Here is a 21,990-nt window from a genome sequence, read left to right as displayed (position 1 = left end):
CTGGGTTCCGTGGTTCAAATCCCCGTCACTCCATGTGAGATTTGTGCTGGACAAAGCGGAGGCAGGACAAGTTTTTCTCCGGGCACTCCGATTTTTCCTGTCATCGTTCATTCCAGCAACACTCTCCGCTATCATTTCATTTCATCTGTCAGTCATTAATCATTGCCCCAGAGGAGTGCGACAGGCTTCGGCAGCCGGCACAATTCCTATCCTCGCCGCTAGATGGGGCTTAATTAATTCCATCCCTGATCTGGTCACGGACTGGAAAACAGGTTGTAGGTTTTCATTCTCAGGGTGGCGATATTTCTTTTTTTAATGTATAGCCTTATGTGGGAGTACTTTATCTTCTGACCACAGCTTGGCAGGTTCGACCTGGCTCAGTCTGGTGGTATTTGAAGGTACTCAAATACATCAGCCTCGTGTTGGTAGATTTAGTGTAAAAGAACTCCTATGGAACTAAATTCCGGCACCTCGGCGTCTCCAAAACCCGAAAAAGTGGTCATGGGACATAAAGCCAATAACATTATTATTATCTTTCTGTTGTTCCATCTTCCCACACTAACCTGTTGTGTTTATCCTAGTATGTAGTCTACGTGTGTATCTTTCTACAGAGTGTGGCCAAACAAACATTGAAATTATTTCTCATGTGCTGCCCACATTTCCGTATCAATCTAACAAAAAATAAACAAAGCAAAGTCGTCTCCATACAGGCCATGAAGGCCTTTCGCTGATATCAATATAGAATGTTATCAATATTTCCAGAGAGTAAAAACTTCATTCATTCTGGCAGTATTACTTATACCGAGCTTAAGTGCGGCCAGTGTCCAGAATTCAGGAGATAGTAGGTTCGAACCCCACTGTCGGCAGCCCTGAAAATGGTTTTCCGTGGTTTCCCATTTTCACACCAGGCAAATGCTGGGGCTGTACCTTAATTCAGGCCACGGCCGCTTCCTTCCCACTTCTAGCCCTTTCCTGCCCCATCGTCGCCATAAGACCTATCTGTGTCGGTGCGACATAAAGCAACTAGCAAAAAAAAAAAAAAGTATTATCTGCCATCATGCAGCAGGGATTGAAGATGCAGGCGAAAGAAAAGTGTAGCTGACATAATGGCCCCCAGCAGTTTTAACAGCAGCTGACATGGTCGATAGATCAGCTACTGAGAGACGTCATTGCTACCCCATTCGTGCAGGATTTACACCGTTTTGTAATTCCAGAAATTTACGCCTCCAATGACAACAGATGGAGCAAGGTAATTTTGTAATTTTGTTTTGCCGCATATGGTGTGTATAATCTTGATCATAATGGCCACCAAAGGTTTGTATTGACTTAAATCACTGTTATTTGTTATTTAAAAGTCCGCCTTGTCAATACAATTCAAAGTCTAGTATATTTATTAATAGGCCTACGTAAAAATACATAAATATATATAAGTACATGTTTCGAGAATCCATTAATATTCTCTTCTTGAGCTTACAGATTAAAATTACATTCATGTAATAGACCTTATTTAAAAAATTATGCCCTAACATAAAACTGGTTAAAAACAATTAAAAGTTCACACATGAATATCATTCATGTTGTGTCCAGTCTTGTCCTATAAAACTCCCCTCCTGTGCTGCAAACTCCTCCCGCTCCACCCCTCCAGACGTTCAACTCGCTAGCTCGACAGTCCTATAGTCTGCTGATTGAGCTAAGTGCTAACACATCTCCGCGTCGTGACAATTGTTTAAGCAGACACATACTATTTCAACTTTATCAAGAAGAATTGTTAATCAGCTTAATATTAATACCATAAATGAACTCTTACACAATTTTTACAGGTCAAGACTGGACATAACATGAATATTCTCGAAATATGTACTTCTATATATTTATGTATTTGATGTAAGTTATTAGTAAATATACTAGACTTTGAATTGTATTGACAAGGCGGACCTTTAAAAAAGAAATAACAGCTTGTGGTATGTACGACTTAGTAGACTAACCTATTATCTTCACAGTTACTTCCAGATCATCAAAAAGAGAATCTCCCTGCTCAAGGCTCACAAACTCATTTCTGCAGAGACTGACGTGTTAGAATCTTTCCTGTCTTACTTGGAGCCAATTCCAGCTCACATCTCGCCGATCTCTCATGACGCCTTCAAGACTGACTCGACTATGTTTAGAAATGTGTACGACGCTGTCCTCAGACACTACCTCATGTGGCGGCTGGAGATAGGTCCCGAAGAGCTGAATCGCATCTGCAGGACGCATGCCAGGATCAAACATAGAAGCCTGAGACACTTGAGACGTACGTTACAGATATTGGAAGAGGACCTGGGATTCACGAAGGAGAAGGTAAGAATAAAAATTTGTGTATTCTATGTGAACGTATCCCGATCTGCTACATGTGTTAATTTTTGCTTAACTATACATCATCATCATCATCATTTTTATTTCCCTTTGTCCAGCTCCTGCCAGGTTGGGATGTTGATGGTACTTCATCACCATTGAGTCTCCTTCCATCACCCTTCAGTAATTGTTTTCAATTCTAGTCTTCTTTTTCTTATACTGTTCTTGACAGAGTCTGTTCCATCCTGCTCTGGGGCTCTTTCTTGCCCTCTTTCTCCCTATATTAGCCTCCAACACTTGTTTTTGTATCCTTTTGTATCATTTGCTCCTCCATCCTCATAACATATCCAAACCATCTCATTTTATTCTTCTCCATCCTGTCACTAATTTTTTTTACCCCTATTTCTTTTCTGACCTCAACCTTTCTTAATTTCTCTCTCCTTGTCTTCCCTATCATACTCCTCAGGAACTTCATCTCATTGGCCTGAATTTTACCCACTACATGAGGAATACCACGCGATAGCACGAGTCCCTGTGGTTAGTACACTTATGTGATGAACACCATAGTTTTGCGTTGCCTGTAAATGGCGCTGCAGTGTGCGACACACCGTAGGTCTGTATTACATGTGTGAATTTCATTACCTGTGAGTAACTATTATTTTACGCCAGCTTCTGTGCATGTGAGGCACTGTGGGTCGGTTCCACTGATTGTTTTAAATTCATATCCATCCATTCGTTCTTCTTTTTTTTTTTTTTTCTTTACGTCGCACTGACACAGATAGGTCTTATGGCGACGATGGAATAGGAAAGGCGTAGGAGTTGGAAGGAAGCGGCCGTGGCCTTAATTATGGTACAGCCCCAGCATTTGCCTGGTGTGAAAATGGGAAACCACGGAAAACCATCTTCAAGGCTGCCGACAGTGGGACTCGAACCCACTATCTCCCGATTACAGGATACTGGCCGCACTTAAGCGACTGCAGCTATCGAGCTCGGTCATTCGTTCTTCGTCCTCACATTTTGAGTTATGGTCAGTGGAGGATTTTGGACTTTTAATTTGTCATTTCATTTCGTCTCATTTCGCACCATTAGGGGCCGATGACCTAGATGTTAGGCCCCTTTAAACAACAAGCAACATCATCATAAAAGGCTTTTTAGTTTCAATTTATGATTGATACTCTTGCATTAAAGTGCCTTATGAGAGGAGCGATGTGCAAACAGCGGAACAGCCATTGCAGTATTCAGTATCGGTTCATTTAGCTAAAATACAACCCATGTGCTTTCTGTTTACTGCTGTGTCCCGGGTGTTATTGGAGCGCTAGTGACTTTGCATGTTGTTACGAGTTTCGTTCGTGCTAATATTTAGTAATATATCATTATTAAGTTGGTAGTCAGTCTTTGTCTTGGTATTTAGGATATAGTTAACTATTTTAATTTACGTTTACATAACCTTTGTTAATGTTCCATGTGGAATGAAGGTGGGTGAGCGTGGCCGTTCTCACGTAAAGCATAAGAAGGGAAAAGCATGGAGAAAAACATTGTGTTCTCAACGTTTTTAAGAAGTTAGTGATGCAAATCCTGGTAGTACTCTTGAAAATGTGGCGAGGTTAGTAGCCGCTATTTCTTAATGCCATCCCACAGTATATTAAGGACTCATGTGGTGCATATCGAGTAGATGATATCGCATTGCGATCGGGAAGGCAAGTTATCTCCGTGCCATTGTTCTTTAAATCCAATTGAAAGTGTGTGGAGCCAAGTTTAAGGGCCATGTGGCTAGGAACAACAAAAATTTCACCCTTGCGGAAGTAAGAAAACTGCTGCTGTAAGGGATTGAACCAGCGAACCCTCAACGTTGGGAAATGTGTGTAAAACACGTGGTCGAGACGGAAGAAAAACGAATGTGGGATATAGACCAGTTGTAGACGATGCCATTGAACAGATAGTGATAAATGTAAACGACTCAGGCAGTGATGACGACAACGATATGGAGAGAATTGAGTAACCTATCTTTCTTCCGCAGCTGACATTAGTGAGTACATTAACCTTTAGAATTGTATTGTATTGAATATCATCTTGATTCATTTTGGTGACTGTCTAAATGTTGTATTCTTCTAATAACATGTTAGTTACGGATTATTTGAACTAGTTATCGATCTCGTGATTTCTTGACTGATGTTTTTATGCGACTAGTACTGCAACGCGCATGTGGCCGCACTTCTTATTCTTATCTCCCAGGTAATTTGAGATGGCTTCAGGCAACCATCATCTATTAATTACTAATCAGAGGAAAAATGGATGGGATCTGACACTTTGAAAAATGAAATTATTGGCCAAAGAAAGGCAAGGGCTACGAAGGGCATGAAAATGAAACGTTATCCCTCCATACGTAATGCCATCGGGGTCAGAAGAGAACAAGAGTTGGCCAAGGGAGGTCAGATGGGATAGATGAAAGTGAGGAGCCAGGCACAAGTAAGTAGAAGCAATGCCAGGACTCAGCTAAATGTTCCATTGCTTGCCAACCAACAATTCCAAGATAACAGCCCCCGGGGCCCCGTTTAGTTGCCTCTTACGACAGGCAGGGGATACCGTGGGTGTTATGTAAAAGTGGCAAATTTATCCCTGCATAGTGAACATTGTTTTTGTTATGTAGGGCCACTTCCACTTTTAATGGTAATAATAATAATAATAATAATAATAATAATAATAATAACAACAATAATAGTAATATTAGTAATAATCGGTACTGATTTTCTATAAATAAATAAGTAGTTCTCTTTGTAAGGTTTGTAGTTTGTGTTAAGAAACTCTAATCTTAAATAATCGATGGCTGTCAAAGTGTTCTGTATTTTCATGCTTGTAATCTGGTCACTCTAGCTCAGAGTTGCAGGAACACCCCAATTTGTACCAGAAAGCTTCTCCAATATGTTATTGCATCTTCTAATTTTGGTAGCTGTGCTGTCAAGGTGTTTTGTGAAAGAGAGCATATGGTCTAGGAGACGGGTGTCGAACCTTGCCTGCCGTAAGCGCAGTGCCTGTGCACGGACACAAGTCTCTTCCCCTTAGTCGGCTTGTACTTCACCACATGGCTGACTCAGGGCTGTGCACACCTGCTGTTGATAGGCTCCAGTTACCTGTTTTGGTCCACGTGTAATGTTTGAAACACTGGGCAAGTTGGCTGTGCGCGTAGAGGTGCGCGGCTGTGAGCTTGCATCCGGGAGATAGTAGGTTCGAATCCCACTATCGCCAGCCCTGAAGATGGTTTTCCGTGGTTTCCCATTTTCACACCAGGCAAATGCTGGGGCTGTACCTTACTTAAGGCCACGGCTGCTTCCTTCCAACTCCTAGGCCTTGCCTATCCCATCGTCGCCATAAGACCTATCTGTGTCGGTGTGACGTAAAGCCCCTAGCAAAAAATGTTTGAAACGTACAGCTACATAGGCTGTGGCATAAGGATTGACACAGTAATTTGTTTGCATGTGTTTGTACTCGTGTGTACTTTTGTATTAACATGGTTGCTTGAAGAGGTGCTACTTTTATTGTGTTTTGTTGAAGTTTGTGAAATTACGACATTTTGCTACAGAAGCTATATAGTAGCGGCATAGTGTTCGGCATTATTCTGCTTCATAATTGTTCGGAGGAGAAACTTTTAAAGTAATTATTTTACTGAGCGAGTTGGCTGTGCAGTTAGGGTTGCGTAGCTGTGAGATCTATCTGTGTCGGTAGTATAACAGGATCCATTGTTTCAGGCAAAGCAGTACCAGCTTTATTTCAGTTAATGGGTACACCTACGTTTTTCTTTGCTAAATTCTGGAAAACAATATGTAGGGAGTATTCGTCTATATATGGTAATCTCTTCGTTAGCCTTTCCGGATTCATCCAGACCAAATGGCCTTGAAAAGTAATCCTCTTTTTTTTTCTGATAGTGGCTGAAAGCTTTTCATTTTTCAAATAAAGTTCTGTATTGTTCCTTTTTCTCCATTCAATTTTCTTTGGATGAAGAACTTAAGAACTTCCATTCTTTTCAAATTCATCAATTTCTTGCTTTTTTTTTTCTTGTTTAAGACCAAACATTCAGCTCCACACAGGCACTCCTGTTTTATGACAATATTGAAATGATGAAGTTTTGTTTTTATTTACATTGACTTCGATAAATGAAAAGATATATATGGTATACACTCTCAAGTGTCACTTAGGGTCGACTCTCTGAATCCTCGGAAAGTATTCCATTTGGTTCAGTGTCTCTGCCACTGGAATGCCGTTTTTCTTCAAAGCCTTTTTGGCTGTTTGCCACCACGTTTTAGGTTGTCCTCGCCCTCTCCTTGGTTCCTTGATGTTAAGAGGTGTGCACTGTTGCATATACATTTATGGAGTAAAGATCTCCATTCGTTTGACAACTTGAAGCCGTCTTCCCTGTTAAAGTTAATTGGGTCGCACAGCTTTATCCCTATGGCTTCCCTCACAAGTCGAGCATAGAAGTTTTCTACATGCGCGATGACCCTTTCCTGATCAAGCAGGATTTTGATGGTCTGTATTGTAGAAGTGGTCTTTTTTTTAAATTTGCTTTACGTCGCACTGACACTGATAGGTCTTATGGCGATGATGGGGTAGGAAAGGGTTAGAAGTAGGAAAGAAGTGACTGTGGCCTTAATTAAGGTACAACCGAGCTCGATAGCTGCAGTCGCTTAATTGTGGCCAGTATCCAGTATTCGGGAGATAGTGGGTTTGAACCCTACTGTCAGCAGCCCTGGAGATGGTTTTCCGTGGTTTCCCATTTTCACACCAGGCAAATGCTGGGTCTGTACCTTCATTAAGGCCCCAGCCGCTTCCTTCCCACTCCTAGCTCCTTCCTGTCCCATCGTTGCCATAAGACCTGTCTGTGTCAGTGTGACGTAAAGCATCTTGCAAAAAAAAAATTAAGGTACAGCTCCTGTATTTGCCCGGTGTGTAAATGGGAAATCACGGAAAACCACCTTCAGGACTGCCGACAGTGGGTTTAAACCCACTATCTCCTGAATGCAAGCTGAGAGCTACGTGACCTAAACCGCGCAGCCTCTTACTAGGTTTAGAAGTGATCTGTTATGGCAGATTGGCTTATAATATTTTCTGTGGAAGATGAAAGAGACATTCTTAACTGATCTGATGTGTTCTTTCACTCTGGTGCTACCAAGCCTTTGCCATGCCAGTATATGGGCGACCACAACCACATAGAACTTCATAGACGCTAGGTCATTTCAAGAGGTGGTTTTTCATTGACTGGTTGAAATGGAGATTTGAGCTTCCGGTCTGTGGTAAAAACTGGACTTAGATTGTACTTTTCAAGAATGCGACGCACTCCAGAAACTGTCTGAAGAGGTCGGTGAGTCAGTAACTTCTCTCCTGACCATCGCAGTACAGTGTGACGATCCCTGAGTCCAGTCAGTGGGGGGCCTTGAATAATGTAGTCGTGATTCGCTCATCATACTTCCACATCCCTTGAAGCATTTCTACTCTTACTGTCAACGGCAGTTCTTCATATTCTTTGCCCTGATGAAAGCCAAAGAAACTTGGCTGAAAACTCGGCTTGTTAATATATATAAGTGGCTTTAATCCAGAAATACTGTTTATTTAATAAATTAAAGACTGTTCCTGTTTCTCATTGACACGTTTTACAATTTTATTGATTAGATAAATAATGGGCCTATTGGTTTTTATATACAGAATATATTGATGTAAATATAGCCCTTAAGTTTGAAAGTGCCATAACTGAATGAAAATGTCATATTTTATTTAAATTGTCCATTTTTAAAAATTTCCAACCTTCAGGTGATAGTTTGACCCTTTTAAATACCACAGATTAATGACTGAAAGCTTTGCGAGTTCCACTCATCAAGGAATCTTAGAACCTATATAATTATAAGCGAGTGGCACTTATCAAAGTAAGCCGTAGGGTTAAAACATCAAGTAAGTTTGTTATAATTATAATTGGAAAGCAATGTCACTAATTTGTTTTATTTGTACAACTTGTTTCAGATCTGCAAAAATGGATATTTGATCCACAGCCATCCAGATAATGTACTGAATACACTGCAGAATATTGAATCCTTGGGAGGCATGGAGATCAAGTCTGTATTGGAAAAATACCCTAAAATTGCAATGGTTTCAACAGACACATTGATCAAGACAAATCAGTACCTGAAGGTAAATATATTACTAGTTCCTAGTACATTAGAACCTTGTTAAGATGTTTCTGCAGAGACAGAGAAAGAGAATGTGTTAAATGAGAAAACGTACTATTGAAAATGCAAATAAAAACTATCCAACAGGTGTACGAAAAACATGTATGTATGTATGTATGTATGTATGACATGCATGTATTTTTAGTTGTGTATGTACAGTTTTAGTGAAAGCTATATCTAAAGATGAGAGGAGATTATTAAAAAGTATGAAAAACTGGAAAAAAATTTTTTTTTACAACTGGCTCTGCAAATTTATTATTTTAACCATTATGGTTCTAATTTGGTCTATATTGACTTAAATCTAATACACCACTGTACGTCCTGATTTCTCCCAACTCGCATTTATTTCTGTCAGCATTCTTCATAATTTAAAACCTGCTGTTAAGTACTGGTTGTAACAATATATACAGGAAGAAACTACAAAATTAATGAATGTATGGTATTTACATGACACAAAATAATGTTTTTCACTTAACGGTATGTCTCGAGTGTGTGGAAGCGTTCCAAGCAAATGCTTGGATGGAGCCCTGCTTGCTTATCCAACCAGTTTGCACTAAAATAATCCTGCATTTCTGCCTTACTGTTCATCCCCATGTTGATAATTGTACCAATAAATGCCTTCAGCTCTTCTAATGTTACAGCTTTCCAAGAAAACCAGATAGATCTCTTCTGAAGTGGAGTATTTTGCTGTAATTTCATTTCGGCAAATTTGTTCGTCTCGTGGACAATAGAGGTTATCAACTGATCAGTAAAAAATAGCTACGAGTACTCTAGTTCTATTTTAAGTCTATTGACACAATTTATGAATACACTTACTAATCTGTAAGGAAATTTGGGTAATCCTGCATCACCCTTTCTCCACGATCTCCAAGGTATGTTTGAAGTCAGCACTGTATGGCTGGGACCGGGATGAGTCAAAATACTATCGCCTCCTCCATGATTTGTTGCGATGCTGATATCAATATTGTCATTTGAATCACTAATAGATATATAACTTTCTTCGCCATATTCAAAATTTTCATCACTTTCATGGTCACTATAAAAACAATCAGCCGAAATAGACACAAGAATCTCAGCTTCAGTCAGACTGTGCGCCGCCATGTTGCTTCATGCGACTGTTTTCCATTGTCAAGGAAACGGAGCAATTTTGCCAAGCAAAGAGAAACTAAAACGCACCTATTTGGTTTCTTTCGGTTTCCGGAAGGGACCTGCACTTACGAAACGAAGTACAAAAGCCCTGGCATTCCAGGTAACCCAACAACGAGCGGCGAAACATTGTGTCGACTCAGGGTCGACACACGAGCTATAACGCTGAGTGACGGCTGTCGACCTCAGGTCGACACACGAGCGGAAAGGGTTAAAAGTGCAATTTTAAATGTTTGATGTAGATGACATTTCTTGTATTTTAATTACAACTTGTTTACAGTGTATTGTGGGGAGATTAGGTATCGTGTCCGCAAGTCGTTGATGAAGAGAACAAGTAAGGATCTCGAAACATGCACAGCATTTTATTAATATAGATTAAATAACATTTTATAGTATTGACAGGGAGGATAAAGAACTTTGCTAGTGATTTTCAGTGGTGGATTAGCTTTACGTTGCATCGACACAGATAGGTCTTATTGTGACGATGCGGTAGGAAAGGGCTAGGAGTGGGAAGGAAGTGGCCGTGGCCTTAATTAAGGTACAGCCCCGGCATTTGCCTGGTGTGTAAATGGGAAACCACTGAAAACCATCTTCAGGGCTGCCGACAGTGGGGTTCGAACCCACTATCTCCCGAATGCAAGCTCACAGCTGTGCAACTCTTAACTGCATGGCCAATTCACTTGGTAAAACAAATACAAAACCTTTTCCATTGGAGCTTATAAGTGACAGTATACAACAACCAGACAACAAATATGAAAACATTTGCACTGGGGCCCATGAAAGTATCAATGTATTATTGCAGATCATACTTTGGATGAAGCCTTATACTGTATTTTGGACCAGTGGGTTATTAAACATAGTTTTCTGGTCATACATTTCAACCATGCATTATTTGGAGGTTACACTTAGCCGTGTGTGTAAGAATGACGTTGGCCGCCATCTTGAACACAACAACTTCGACCGATTCTAGTCAAAATTCGAAGGTGTGAGTTTCAGAATTCGGATTACCTCTACGCGCTTAAAGATGTAGATGCCGCCTGTCCAGTTAATTTTGCCTTCGTTAGTAAAGAATTTCATGACTTTTTCCATATCCATAAGTATACTACCACAAGACAAATATATACTACGCTAGTTTAATTCACACTATTATGTTCCTAATCCATAGGTAGGCCAAAGCACAACAAGTATTCGGTACCCTTCACTGTAATATTCTTTACATCACTATAACAACTGCATAACTGTCAAAAATTTATATTTTGTGGTACCCTTCACTGTATCACTCAACATAGAATAAATTTCTAACTTCTGACTGGATGCAAAATACAAGCATAAACAAACTCACTGGGTTATTCAGCATTCTCACTGTTTCTTCTTGTTATTCCTCTTTGTATTTGCTTTACATTGCACCGACACAGATATGTCTTACGGCTACGATGGGATAGGAAAGGTCTAGGAATTGGAAGGAAGCGGCCGTTGCCTTAATTAAGGTACATCCCTGGCATTTGCCTGGTGTGAAAATGGGAAACCGTGGAAAACCATCTTCAGGACTGCCTACAGTGGGGCTCGGACCCACTATCTCCCGATTACTGGATACTGGCTGCACTTAAGCGACTGCAGCTGTCAAGCTCGGTAATCTCACAGTTAACCATCAACTAAAATTAAATTTTTCTGAAGCTGTAATTTACCCTGCGAAGTTGAGGAATTCAATTCCTTTTTCCGTTATCACGCAACTTTCCCTGACCTGCCTCCTGTGGTGAGGGCCCTTATCTGTGTTGGAAATCCCTTTCCTTTCACAAGGGATGACAAAGAACATTTTCAGGGCTATGAAAAGTTTGAGCATCCTAACAAACATTCCTGATGCGATAGGTGAGATATTTTTATATATATTTACATACCTGCCAACCCTTCCAATTTACCTGGAAACTTTCCGTTTTTTAACTCTTCTTCCGATTTTCCGATTTATTTTTAATTCTTCCTGTTTTTGAGCAATATAACCTCCAGTACGGTCAATACTCTTCCCCTAGGATAAAGGATAAATTCTTATGTGATTGTGTAATTTATCCAACCGCATTTTCAAGCACATGTATTTGACGCTTTATTTCGCGAGTGTATGGTCCTTCGCCTTCGGGTATCGTGTTTCCTGCTCGCTACAGCAGCATGTGTGCTTTATGGCTGGGAATTCAGGATGGCAATCGTCCTGTAAGTGAGAGAGGCTAGCCTGCGCTAGCGACTCAGTTAATCGGGACGAAAGAATGAGTTTCTTATTGTGTGGTTCGCACACTATTAACAGCGTTTCTGTGCGTAATTTTGTTGGAGTTGTAGGCCACGTGTTTTTTCTAGCGGTTCTGTGCTTTTCCCTGTGTCAAAATTATATGTTAATTATGTATGAGACATAGCGATCTGTTTTGTATGTGGTAGTTTCGCGTATTTCAGTGCATTTTTGTTCATTCTTACTTCATAATTTTAATGAGTTGAATGTGTTTCAAGGGAGTTGTGTTGACGACAGTTTCTGGTATTTTCTCTTCACGTTATGGCCATAAAAACATAATAAACGTTATCTCAAAGTGTTTCAGAGATGCCTATAAAATTAAATTTCCGTTCATTTTACAGTCTAATAAAGGAAACTATTATGTGTTTTGTTGTGTGTGTCAGTGCGATATAACTACAGTGGAACCTCGATATCTCGAATAACCTCAGGAGATAAATTTTATTTTGAGTTACTGGAATTTTGAAATATAGACAATACCGTTTTTGAGCATGTATAGCACTTAATTGAATCATATGTATCTACGGTCTTTTACTGAATACATTATTTTTAACAGTACTTAAAAGTATACATAGAAACTCTATTTTACGGCATCACTTTAATTATAACACTTATTATAGTAACATTTTAGAACACAGGATACAGTACATGCATTAGTGATACAAGAACCATAGCCCCATTAACATTTTTGGAAAAAATCCGTTAGTCTCTTCTGTTTGCGGCTAACCTTTCCTTCCTTCACGTTGAAACTTCTTGTCAATACCACGCAGCCGAGTTTCGTAAATGGAGCTTGTCATTTGCGACTTTTGGGCTTGCTTTTGTACGTGACCGGTAATTGATACCCGAGAAACAGCGAGCTTTGCCGATTTTCCGATCACTAGAAGTTCGAGTTTTTCGGTTCCCGTTACATTAGCTCCCAGTACCTCTGTAGTCCTATCTTAACTGTTCCTCACAAACCACAAATGCTGTATTGCACAGTTAATGTTGCACAAAATTTGAGTTACAGAGTATTTTTGGCTTTAGGGGAGAAAATGTTTGCTTCGAAAAATCGAGAAATTCGTGTAACCGAATTTTGAGTAATAGAGAAATAAATACACATGAAGAATAGGACAAACGGCAGGAAAATTTAAGTTACTTCGAGATACTGAAAATTCGAGTAATGGAGGTTCGAGATATCGACATTCGCCTCTATTATTATTCGTATGTATGTGTCCTAAATGAGAGTGATTGGTATATTTTCTTGTAACTTATTTTTATTTTGTTTTCTTCTTCATCTTTTATGACCACATAGGATCACTTTAGTCAGTCTGTCGTTCAGGTCTCTTTGAAGGGAATGTTCAGGCTTTGCGGTCCTCCCAGTACTTTTTCAGACGCACCAATCTTCGTTCCCTTTTCACAGTTGAAAATATGCGTGTTGTTGGTATGTTTTATGTAAGGGTAAAGCGGAGGTTTGTATTCTTGAGTTTTGTATTCAATTTTATCTTATTTGTAGTGTCTTCTGTTGTAAGACCTAATTCCTTCAGATCCTCTCTTTCTTCTCTGATCCATTTATTTTGTTTTAGTTTAAAGTTTTAAATTTAATGGTCAATTCACTTTGTAACTGTAGATATGTATGCCTTTTATCCTGTCCTTTTTTCACTTAGACCATGGCGCATTATATGTGATGAAATCCAAGAATTAAAAAATCTTCCTGTTTTTGATTTAATACTATGGGAATCAGAAGTTTGAATTTACAACATGCTAAGCGAGAAAATGTCTTAAATGAATAAGGCACTAACGAGGTTTCGCTGTACAAGTAATGGTAAGGAACAAATAAGTGACATACCTGATCTGAAACAACATGAACTGGCTACCTGAGCATTAGAGGGCTGGTCATACTGATAAATAATTTTTTTAAAGTTTGATATCTTGCGCCGTTGTAGTTTTATCAGCTGGTGAAGTTAACCAATCAGATCGCTTTGTGGGCGAATTCGAAAGGACTTTGCGAGACGGTGTTGCTAAGTCTGCACGTGATGTAAGAACCGGGCTGAGAGTCGTGCCAATAAATCAGCATCAAACACACCGTGGGTTTCAGGCAGTTAACACCGCAGCTGTGGCGCAATCCTGTGCGCTCGGAGCCAAAGTTGCCAAGTTCAATCTCTGCTCAGATAAACCAGCCTGACCTTGCTAGATTCACCAACACAAGAAATAACTCATGCCAGACAAAATTCTGGCACCTTAATGTCTCTGAAAACTAAGAAGAGTAGTTAATGAGTCTTTTAAACCATATTATTATTATTGTTATTTGTCCAACCCTTTTCCCGTTTCTCTTTCGGGTCGGGTATGAGGTGAGATGAATCTGTCGAGGCATGTTTTTATGACCGGATGTCCTTCCTGACATCAACCTCATCAGAGGAGTTAATGAGATGAAATGAACGATGCGATACATGATATTAGGAAGGGAGTGGGTGAAATCTGGTGCTGGCACATAGCAAGGCTTAGTGTCACCATCCGATGGACGAATCACCATCAACAGCGTCATATGCCCTCACTCCGTATGAGCACTGTGAAGAGGTTTGGAATTTAATCCAGGTTTTTGGCACGCAATCTAGTGATTAGGAATTGTATACCACCACCTCCCCTACCCTGCCGGCCAACATTCTGATGCTGAAATTTTTTTCGACCAACGGGACTCTGAACTGGCTAACCACGGTGTCATACCATTTAGACTTCAGCGCCTTAGCGATCGTGGCCAGCATACAGGCTTATTATTATTAATCATTTACTGCTGATGTGCATTTAGTGCTATCGTTCAGGGGGCCGATTCCCTATCAATTGTGGATCTGTGGTGGAGTGTTGGCCTCCTCATCCCAAAATGGCGGGTTCAAACCTGGCAGAGGTAGTCGGATTTTTAAAGGATGGAAAAAAGTCCATTCGACAATTTGACTCTCCATGTCATATGATGTTGGCTTGTAAAAGATCTCTAGTGACACGTTTGGTGTTTACCGACAGAATTAATTAAAACTCAGCCACAGATGCCCAAGAGAGATTCGGTTTACTCTGCCATGTAATAAGCCTAGAAGAAGAAAACAGAACGTTGAAATTGACGAACAGACAGCCAGGTGGTGTAAAAGTAAAAAATGTCTGCACACGTTAACAGAGGACATATTATTATTATTATTATTATTATTATTATTATTATTATTATTATTATTATTATTATTATTATTATTATTATTATTATTATTATTTTTTTTTTTTTTTTTTACCTAGTATTTTCTTAAATGATTCCAAAGAAGTAGGAAATTATCGACCATCTCCCTTGGTAGATTATTCCAGTCCCTGTTGTCCGACTCGTTGGCTGAATGGTCAGCGTACTGGCCTTTGGTTCAGAGGGTCCCGGGTTCGATTCCCAGCCGGGTCGGGGATTTTAACCTTCATTGGTTAATTCCAGTGGCTCGGGGGCTGGGTGTTTGTGCTGTCCCCAACATCCCTGCAAGTCACACACTACACATAACACGATCCTTCACCACAATAACACCCAGTTACCTACACATGGCAGATGCCGCCCACCCTCATCGGAGGGTCTGCCTTACAAAGGCTGAACTCTGCTAGCAATAGCCACATGAAATTAATTAAAAAAGTGACCTGTTGCGCAGGTAAGGACCCAAAGTCGGCATTGAGCATTTTACAGGAGAGCTGAATAAATGTGTCTTGGGTGTAAAAATTGTATTTCTGTGTTTTGACTTCTTGCGCTACCTATGGGTGTTCTTGACAAACTAACTTATGCAGTAAAATGAAATGGCGTATGGCTTTAAGTGCCGGGAGTGTCCGAGGACAAGTTCGGCTCGCCAGATGCAGGTCTTTTGATTTGACGCCTGTAGGCGACCTGCGCATCATGATGCGGATGAAATTATGAAGAAGACGACATGTACACCCAGCCCCCGTGCCAGCGAAATTAACCAATTATGGTTAAAATTCCTGACCCTGCCGGGAATCGAACCCGGGACCCCTGTGACCAAAGACCAGCACGCTAACCATTTAGCCATGGAGCCGGACACTTATGTAGTAGTTCGAGTCTTCACCATTCAGTGTCATGAAAACTTAGTACAATTGGCAAGAAAATTAGTGAAGGCAGTAACGGCCTTTTTCTCAGAATACAGTTTTCTTAATAGCAACAGTCACTAATCAATATCTTCTGAAGTATTGCACGTAGAAGCATGAACTTAAAAAAAAAAAAAAAAAAAAAAAAAAAAAAAAAAAAAAAAAAAAAGCTCAGTATTTCATGCCACTTTTGGAATCTCAAAAATCGCAGGTCATTTTCCGTGCAACGGGTCACAAATCATTTCAACAAATTAAGAGTGTTTTGTGAATTGTTTGGCATGAATCCATTGTATTGCAAATAAGGTAATGTAATAATAATAGTAAATCAGAGTGCAAAGATTTAACCAAACATACACAGACCTCTGTAAAGTACTTGTGACCGGGCGAGTTGGCCGTGTGATTGGAGTCGCGCAGCTGTGAGCTTGCATCCGGGACATAGTGGGTTCGAATCCCACTGTCGGTAGCCCTGAAGATGGTTTTCTGTGGTTTGCCATTTTCACACCAGACAAACGCTGGGGCTGTACCTTAAGGCTACGGCCGTTTTCTTCCCACTCCTAGGCCTTTCCTATCCCATCGTTGCCATAAGACCTATCTGTGTCGATGCGATGTAAAGCAAATAGAAAAAAAAAAAATACTCGTCACATAAGGCTATACACCAATAACACTAATTCTCTAATCATCTATAACACAGGTTCAGTTACTGCCATTAGTAAATTCTCAAATTCGGGAGTATTTGAACTAAAATGCTCACAATGTGAAGCGAGCTACGTGGGACAAACTGGAAGAAGCTTTATTATCAGATGTCAGGAGGATTTTAACGCTAAAAAATGTAATAAATTCTCGGCCATGAGTTTGCATATGACGGATTTCAATCATTCCTTTTCATCTTTAGAAGAAGACCTTAATATTTTATGTATTGCAAGCAAAGGCGCTCTACTCAATAATTTTGAGAACATGTTTATCCATTTAGACCAAAGATTCAACCCTACGGGGAATCTTAACGAAATTTCTGACAAACGGAATATCTTATTTGACGAGTTATTCAAAGTCATTAAAAAAAACTGAAAACAAGAAACAAACCGCTCCCCGCTTCATCTTGAATCGCATTAGTTCCGCCTACTTTAGTCCCTCCCTCTCTACCCCCGCCATCAACGGCTGGCAAGGTCACCTCCCAGTTGGAATGCTCGGCTAATATACAGAGAACCAGTTGCATTCTAGTAAGGCTGCAGAACAGCCTGAGAAGTTCCAACGGGGCCAGCAGAGAGTAATTTGTCACCTAACTTCCACATTCTTTTTCAGGTTCTTTCTCTTTGGTCTTTAATTTAATTCAGATTTTTCTTTGCGTTTAGACCTCACACGATTTACTTGTTATATACAGCTGTCAATAGCAAGACCTCAAAAGGTTCAATGGTTCCCTGTTGAAGTTCATCCCAATATTTAAGACTAATCCGTGCCGAAGGAGGATGCACCTTCTAACTTTAAACTTTGTTATATGCGACACATAATTTGGATTTCACCACATCAAGACCTTGTTTATCAACACGAGAGAACAGTTTCAAGACTTTAGTGATCAGCTTGCCTGAATGTGTGATTTTACGATTTGATAGACGCATTCATATTTTAATTTGATGTTTCGTTTTAGATTTAAGGATTTCCCATAGATTTTGCTCCATCATTCTTTTAATGTGTTAATGGTTTATTACTGATGGCATTAGCTGAAGATGTCCAATAATTGGACTTGCTGTAAGATAATAATTTTATCTGAGTAGATGATGTATTGAATAGGTGGATCTTTTACATTTGCATTTGTACAAGTAAATGATCAGTCAAAATGTTCATAATTAAAGTCGGTTTTCAAGCTCAATGAGGAATTAAGGAAATACGCTCACTCTCTCATCCTCACTTAATTTAATTTCTGCCTTTATTTTGATATATGTAGCCTATTACTATCACCTTATTCTTTGGTGTTTGCCTGGTGTAAATAACTCAGCTCCCTTCTTGAAATTTGCTATTATTTTACTACGGACTTGCGCGAAACCACGCTGTAATAATACACTTGAGCAAATATATTACATGCACGTATGCCGTAAGTCAATAAGAATACACAGAGGCTAAGTCTGCAAATCGTACCAAAGTCATGACAAGACAAGATTGGGTTAAGTTACGTTGATAATGAAATTTCCTTCCATTTCAACTGAACTGATCTTTATAGAGGAAGTAATGTTGCTTTCCTTTTCAGAGGAGTTCTTGCAGATATTTCTTGCTTCTTATACATCCTAATTGTATTCTATACTTAATAATTGAACAAAATAAGACCATATTATTTAAAATGCTGTGTTCGTCATTTAACACCAACTATAGTACGTTATTAAATGCATTATTTGAACATGCCACAATTCTACTTAAGTGGTATTACCCAAATGGATTTATAATCCTACAGAAAAAGAAAATGTGCTTTACTTATACCCGCAAATGTAACGCTAGCGATTTTGACAATACGGCAGTGGCAGTATGTAAATCTCGCAAGTCACGGGAAAAACTGTGACTGTATAGTGCCAATGTGGAGAATAAACAGTAACTGTAAGATGTCCTATTGGCAAGTAGGGAAACTGTATGGTTAGCAACACTGAATTGAACCCAGCAGTTAGGAAATAACTAAAAATCACTACCTTCAGTATTAACAGGAGAGAAATAGTAAGGTTATACCCATAGTGTATAAACTTACGTGCCAGGGAGTATAAGCTAGGACAGAACTTAACTGCACAGGAAGTTTATCCTTTTTTCTTCTGATCAGGTGATAATAATTTCTTTGTATTTTTTATCTGTCTTTGACAGGAATTTGGTATTCCTGATTCTGCTATCCAAAGGTGTATGCACATCTTTACCCTGAGCAGCGAGTCAGTTCGCCAGAGGCTGAAGAATCTCAAGGAAGTGCCGGAGTTCGAACCCCTCTCTTCTCACCCTCGGATATTGAGGCTCGTGCATTACCAGCACAAGGCATTAACAAGATTGGACTACCTCCAAGAACAGAGGGTTCGCTGTGCTAGTCTACATCTTCTGTCCGCTCCGAGGGCATACTTTGAGAAGTTAGTTTATCTGCACTTCTAAGCTTAATTTTCCAGCACTTATCAACACCAAGAAAATCCTGCAATAGTCTTGTTTTTTTTTTTTCAACTCTTATGCTGATTTGTTAAGAAGGAAGCCACTTTGTTTCAGTGTTGACTTGGTTAAAATAACTTTTTAAGTTTTTCAGACCGTCTAAGCATAACATGTAGCACTTAGAACACAATAACAGATGTGTGGAACCAGGACTGTATGTAAGTTAAGAACGGAAAATATCTCAAATCTATCAAAGTCCTAAATAACATACTTTATCTTTTACATTTGTTCATAATTTTAGATAACATTTTATAGGATTGACAAGATGGACATATGTAAATACTTATGTTTCATGTTACTTAACCCCCTCACTTTACAATTACAATAGGTAATTTGCCCAACTAGACCATGTAGTGAAAATTTTAAATTCAAGTTATATTTTATTAAGACTTAACCAAAACAACATCTGGTGTTATGAATTCAAATATTCGTCAAAATGTTAATACTTAATGTGACGTCATTGTACATTATTTTACTTTTTAACCTAGAGCCAGCAAGCGTTGATGAACCGACGGTTTGCCCATTTCTGTAGCAGCAGAGTGTAATGGCGCTGTACTTGTTATCACTACTGTTCTTATTTTGAGGCTGTAATTATATGTATTGGTGAGTTAAATGGGCACCTTTGTTGTTGTTATTTCCATCTAAAATATTTTTGTTTTAGTTACCTTGTACTATATGTAGCATAGCTGCTGTAATAACATTTATTGCAACAAGTTTATGCACCTGCATAGGTTATAGGCCTAACATGGCTCATATATGGGAAAATATATATTTTTTCTTACCAATCAAACAAATACTATTGCATATACTTGAAACTTTCACACGTTTTTTGTATATATATGTGCATCATTTTGTATATCTTGGATTTTGTGTTTTCGTGTTTCATCTCGTATTTTACATTAAAATTTTGATATTGTTCATGAAATAATAATTCAACCATTTTCAAGTCTGATTATTCTTTTATTATGAAGTTTCACAGAAAAGGTAATGTTACCGTCTGAATCTGTGGTTTATTAGCTTTCCAACGATATGCAACAGTTTCATGGAGCGTTGTTCACAATAGGATGAAATTAAAAATCCACTTGGTAGGTAAATATCACCCAAAATGGGTGCTGGTACAGAATTTAACGTTGCCGGTTCTAGCATTAAGAATTGAATTTTAACTCGTGTTCCTCACAGTATCACCATAATATTTTATCACATTTGTCACATAAGTTTACACAATGTTGATAATATCTTGTTAAGAAGGAAGCCATACTTTCCAGTGTCGACTCAGTTAAATGACTGGGCGAGTTGGCTATGCAGTTAGGGGGGCGCAGCTATGAGCTTGCATTCGGGAGATAGTGGGTGTGAACCCCACTGTCAGCAGCCCTGAAGATGATTGTCCGTGGTTTCCCATTTTCACACCAGGAAAATGCTGGGGCTGTACCTTAATTAAGGCCACGGCTATTAATTCCAACTCGTAGGTCTTTCCTATCCCATCGTCGCATAAGACCTATCTGTGTCGGTGCGACATAAAGTCCGTAGCAAAAAAAAAAAATCTATAACTATTTTTTTAATACTACAAACTACCCAAAGAAAGGTAAACTAAAAACTGAAAGGCAACTAACAAAAACACATAGATGTGTATATAAAATTAATAAAGAATCCTTCAAAACCATGAGGGATAGCTGTTGTTGATCCCTGAGTGTTAATCCCATCTTCTTTAGGAAGGAACTAGGACCTTCTCTTCACATGTGTATTGTTGTGTCTTCCATATCTATGTGGTCATCTGCAAGTACTGTCAGATGTCTCTGCTTGAGAGATTTATACAGTGTGGTCAGAATTGTGTGAGCAAACTCACAATGCAGGACAGCTTGTGTCAAAATAAGCATAATTATGATAGGAATCACCACATTTGTCGCCTGAGTTAAATTAGGCGTCTGAACCTTTTAACATCTTAACATCTTTATTACCCCACCATAGTTACAAACCATCAGTATAAGGGAATATTACAAGGCTAGACTAATTAACTACAACTGAATCTATAATTAATTTAATCTAAGTCTTCTATGCCTAAATTACACTCTAACTTGGTGGCGCCCCGCACAGACACCATGCACGGCACCCCCCTAACTAAATCTACTGAGCTGCCTCTAACATGGATGGAAAACCGAAGCGCATGTTAGGGCACGCCCTGCATCTACTCTTAATGTCCTAACTGGTTATTCTACTGCCTACATCTAATTTAAAAGAACTGGCTGGTCATGGTATCCCCTTGGTAAGGAAAACTGCCCGTTCAGCCCGTGATACCACTCCCAACCACGCCTCGAGGGTCAGATGTCTGCCCCCACCAACACCTAGTTGGCAATATGTTTCCCGCCCATTCTTTGCATGGTGAATCACATGAGGCAGAACCTTATAGTGTTTAACCCCTTGACGCCACCTCCATATGTCGTATAGACGTCCTTTTCTTCACATGTTGCTGACCTCCATGCATGATATTGACCTTTGTAGGCTTAACTTCATTTTGTTCTAGCTAGTAAAGTTTTAAAATTGTCCAGATGGAAATGGTATATCTGTGAAGCTGAAGGTCTCTGCCTTCCTTCTGTGTACACCCTGTGGGTGGAGGATGCAGACGTAGAATACACCCATGGTATCCACTGCCTGCCATAAGACTTAAAGGGGCGACCAAGGGATGATGATATTAGAACCATATGATTACTTTGGATTAGTACCATTACGTGTGTAACACCACGGGTCGATGTTACTTGTGACTAGTACTGCCTTGTGAGGAAAATCATGGGTCTATGT

At 39.5% G+C, this 21,990-nt stretch overlaps 1 protein-coding gene across 1 annotated transcript in view; it reads left to right on the top strand.

The window, feature by feature from the left end:
• mTerf5 (mitochondrial transcription termination factor 5) overlaps nucleotides 1–21,990 on the top strand; it is a 46,420-nt gene that overhangs the window by 6,312 nt on the left and 18,118 nt on the right. The window contains exons 4-6 of the mRNA XM_067158371.2: nucleotides 2,001–2,337; nucleotides 8,338–8,505; nucleotides 18,874–19,124. Of these exons, the coding sequence (XP_067014472.2) occupies nucleotides 2,001–2,337; nucleotides 8,338–8,505; nucleotides 18,874–19,124 (756 nt within the window). The remainder of the gene's footprint in view (nucleotides 1–2,000; nucleotides 2,338–8,337; nucleotides 8,506–18,873; nucleotides 19,125–21,990) is intronic.

This window comes from Anabrus simplex, chromosome 14, assembly GCF_040414725.1.
Source record: "Anabrus simplex isolate iqAnaSimp1 chromosome 14, ASM4041472v1, whole genome shotgun sequence".
NCBI lineage: Eukaryota > Metazoa > Arthropoda > Insecta > Orthoptera > Tettigoniidae > Anabrus > Anabrus simplex.
Note: the sequence above shows the minus strand (reverse complement) of the source record. Positions and strands in the feature narration are given on the sequence as shown.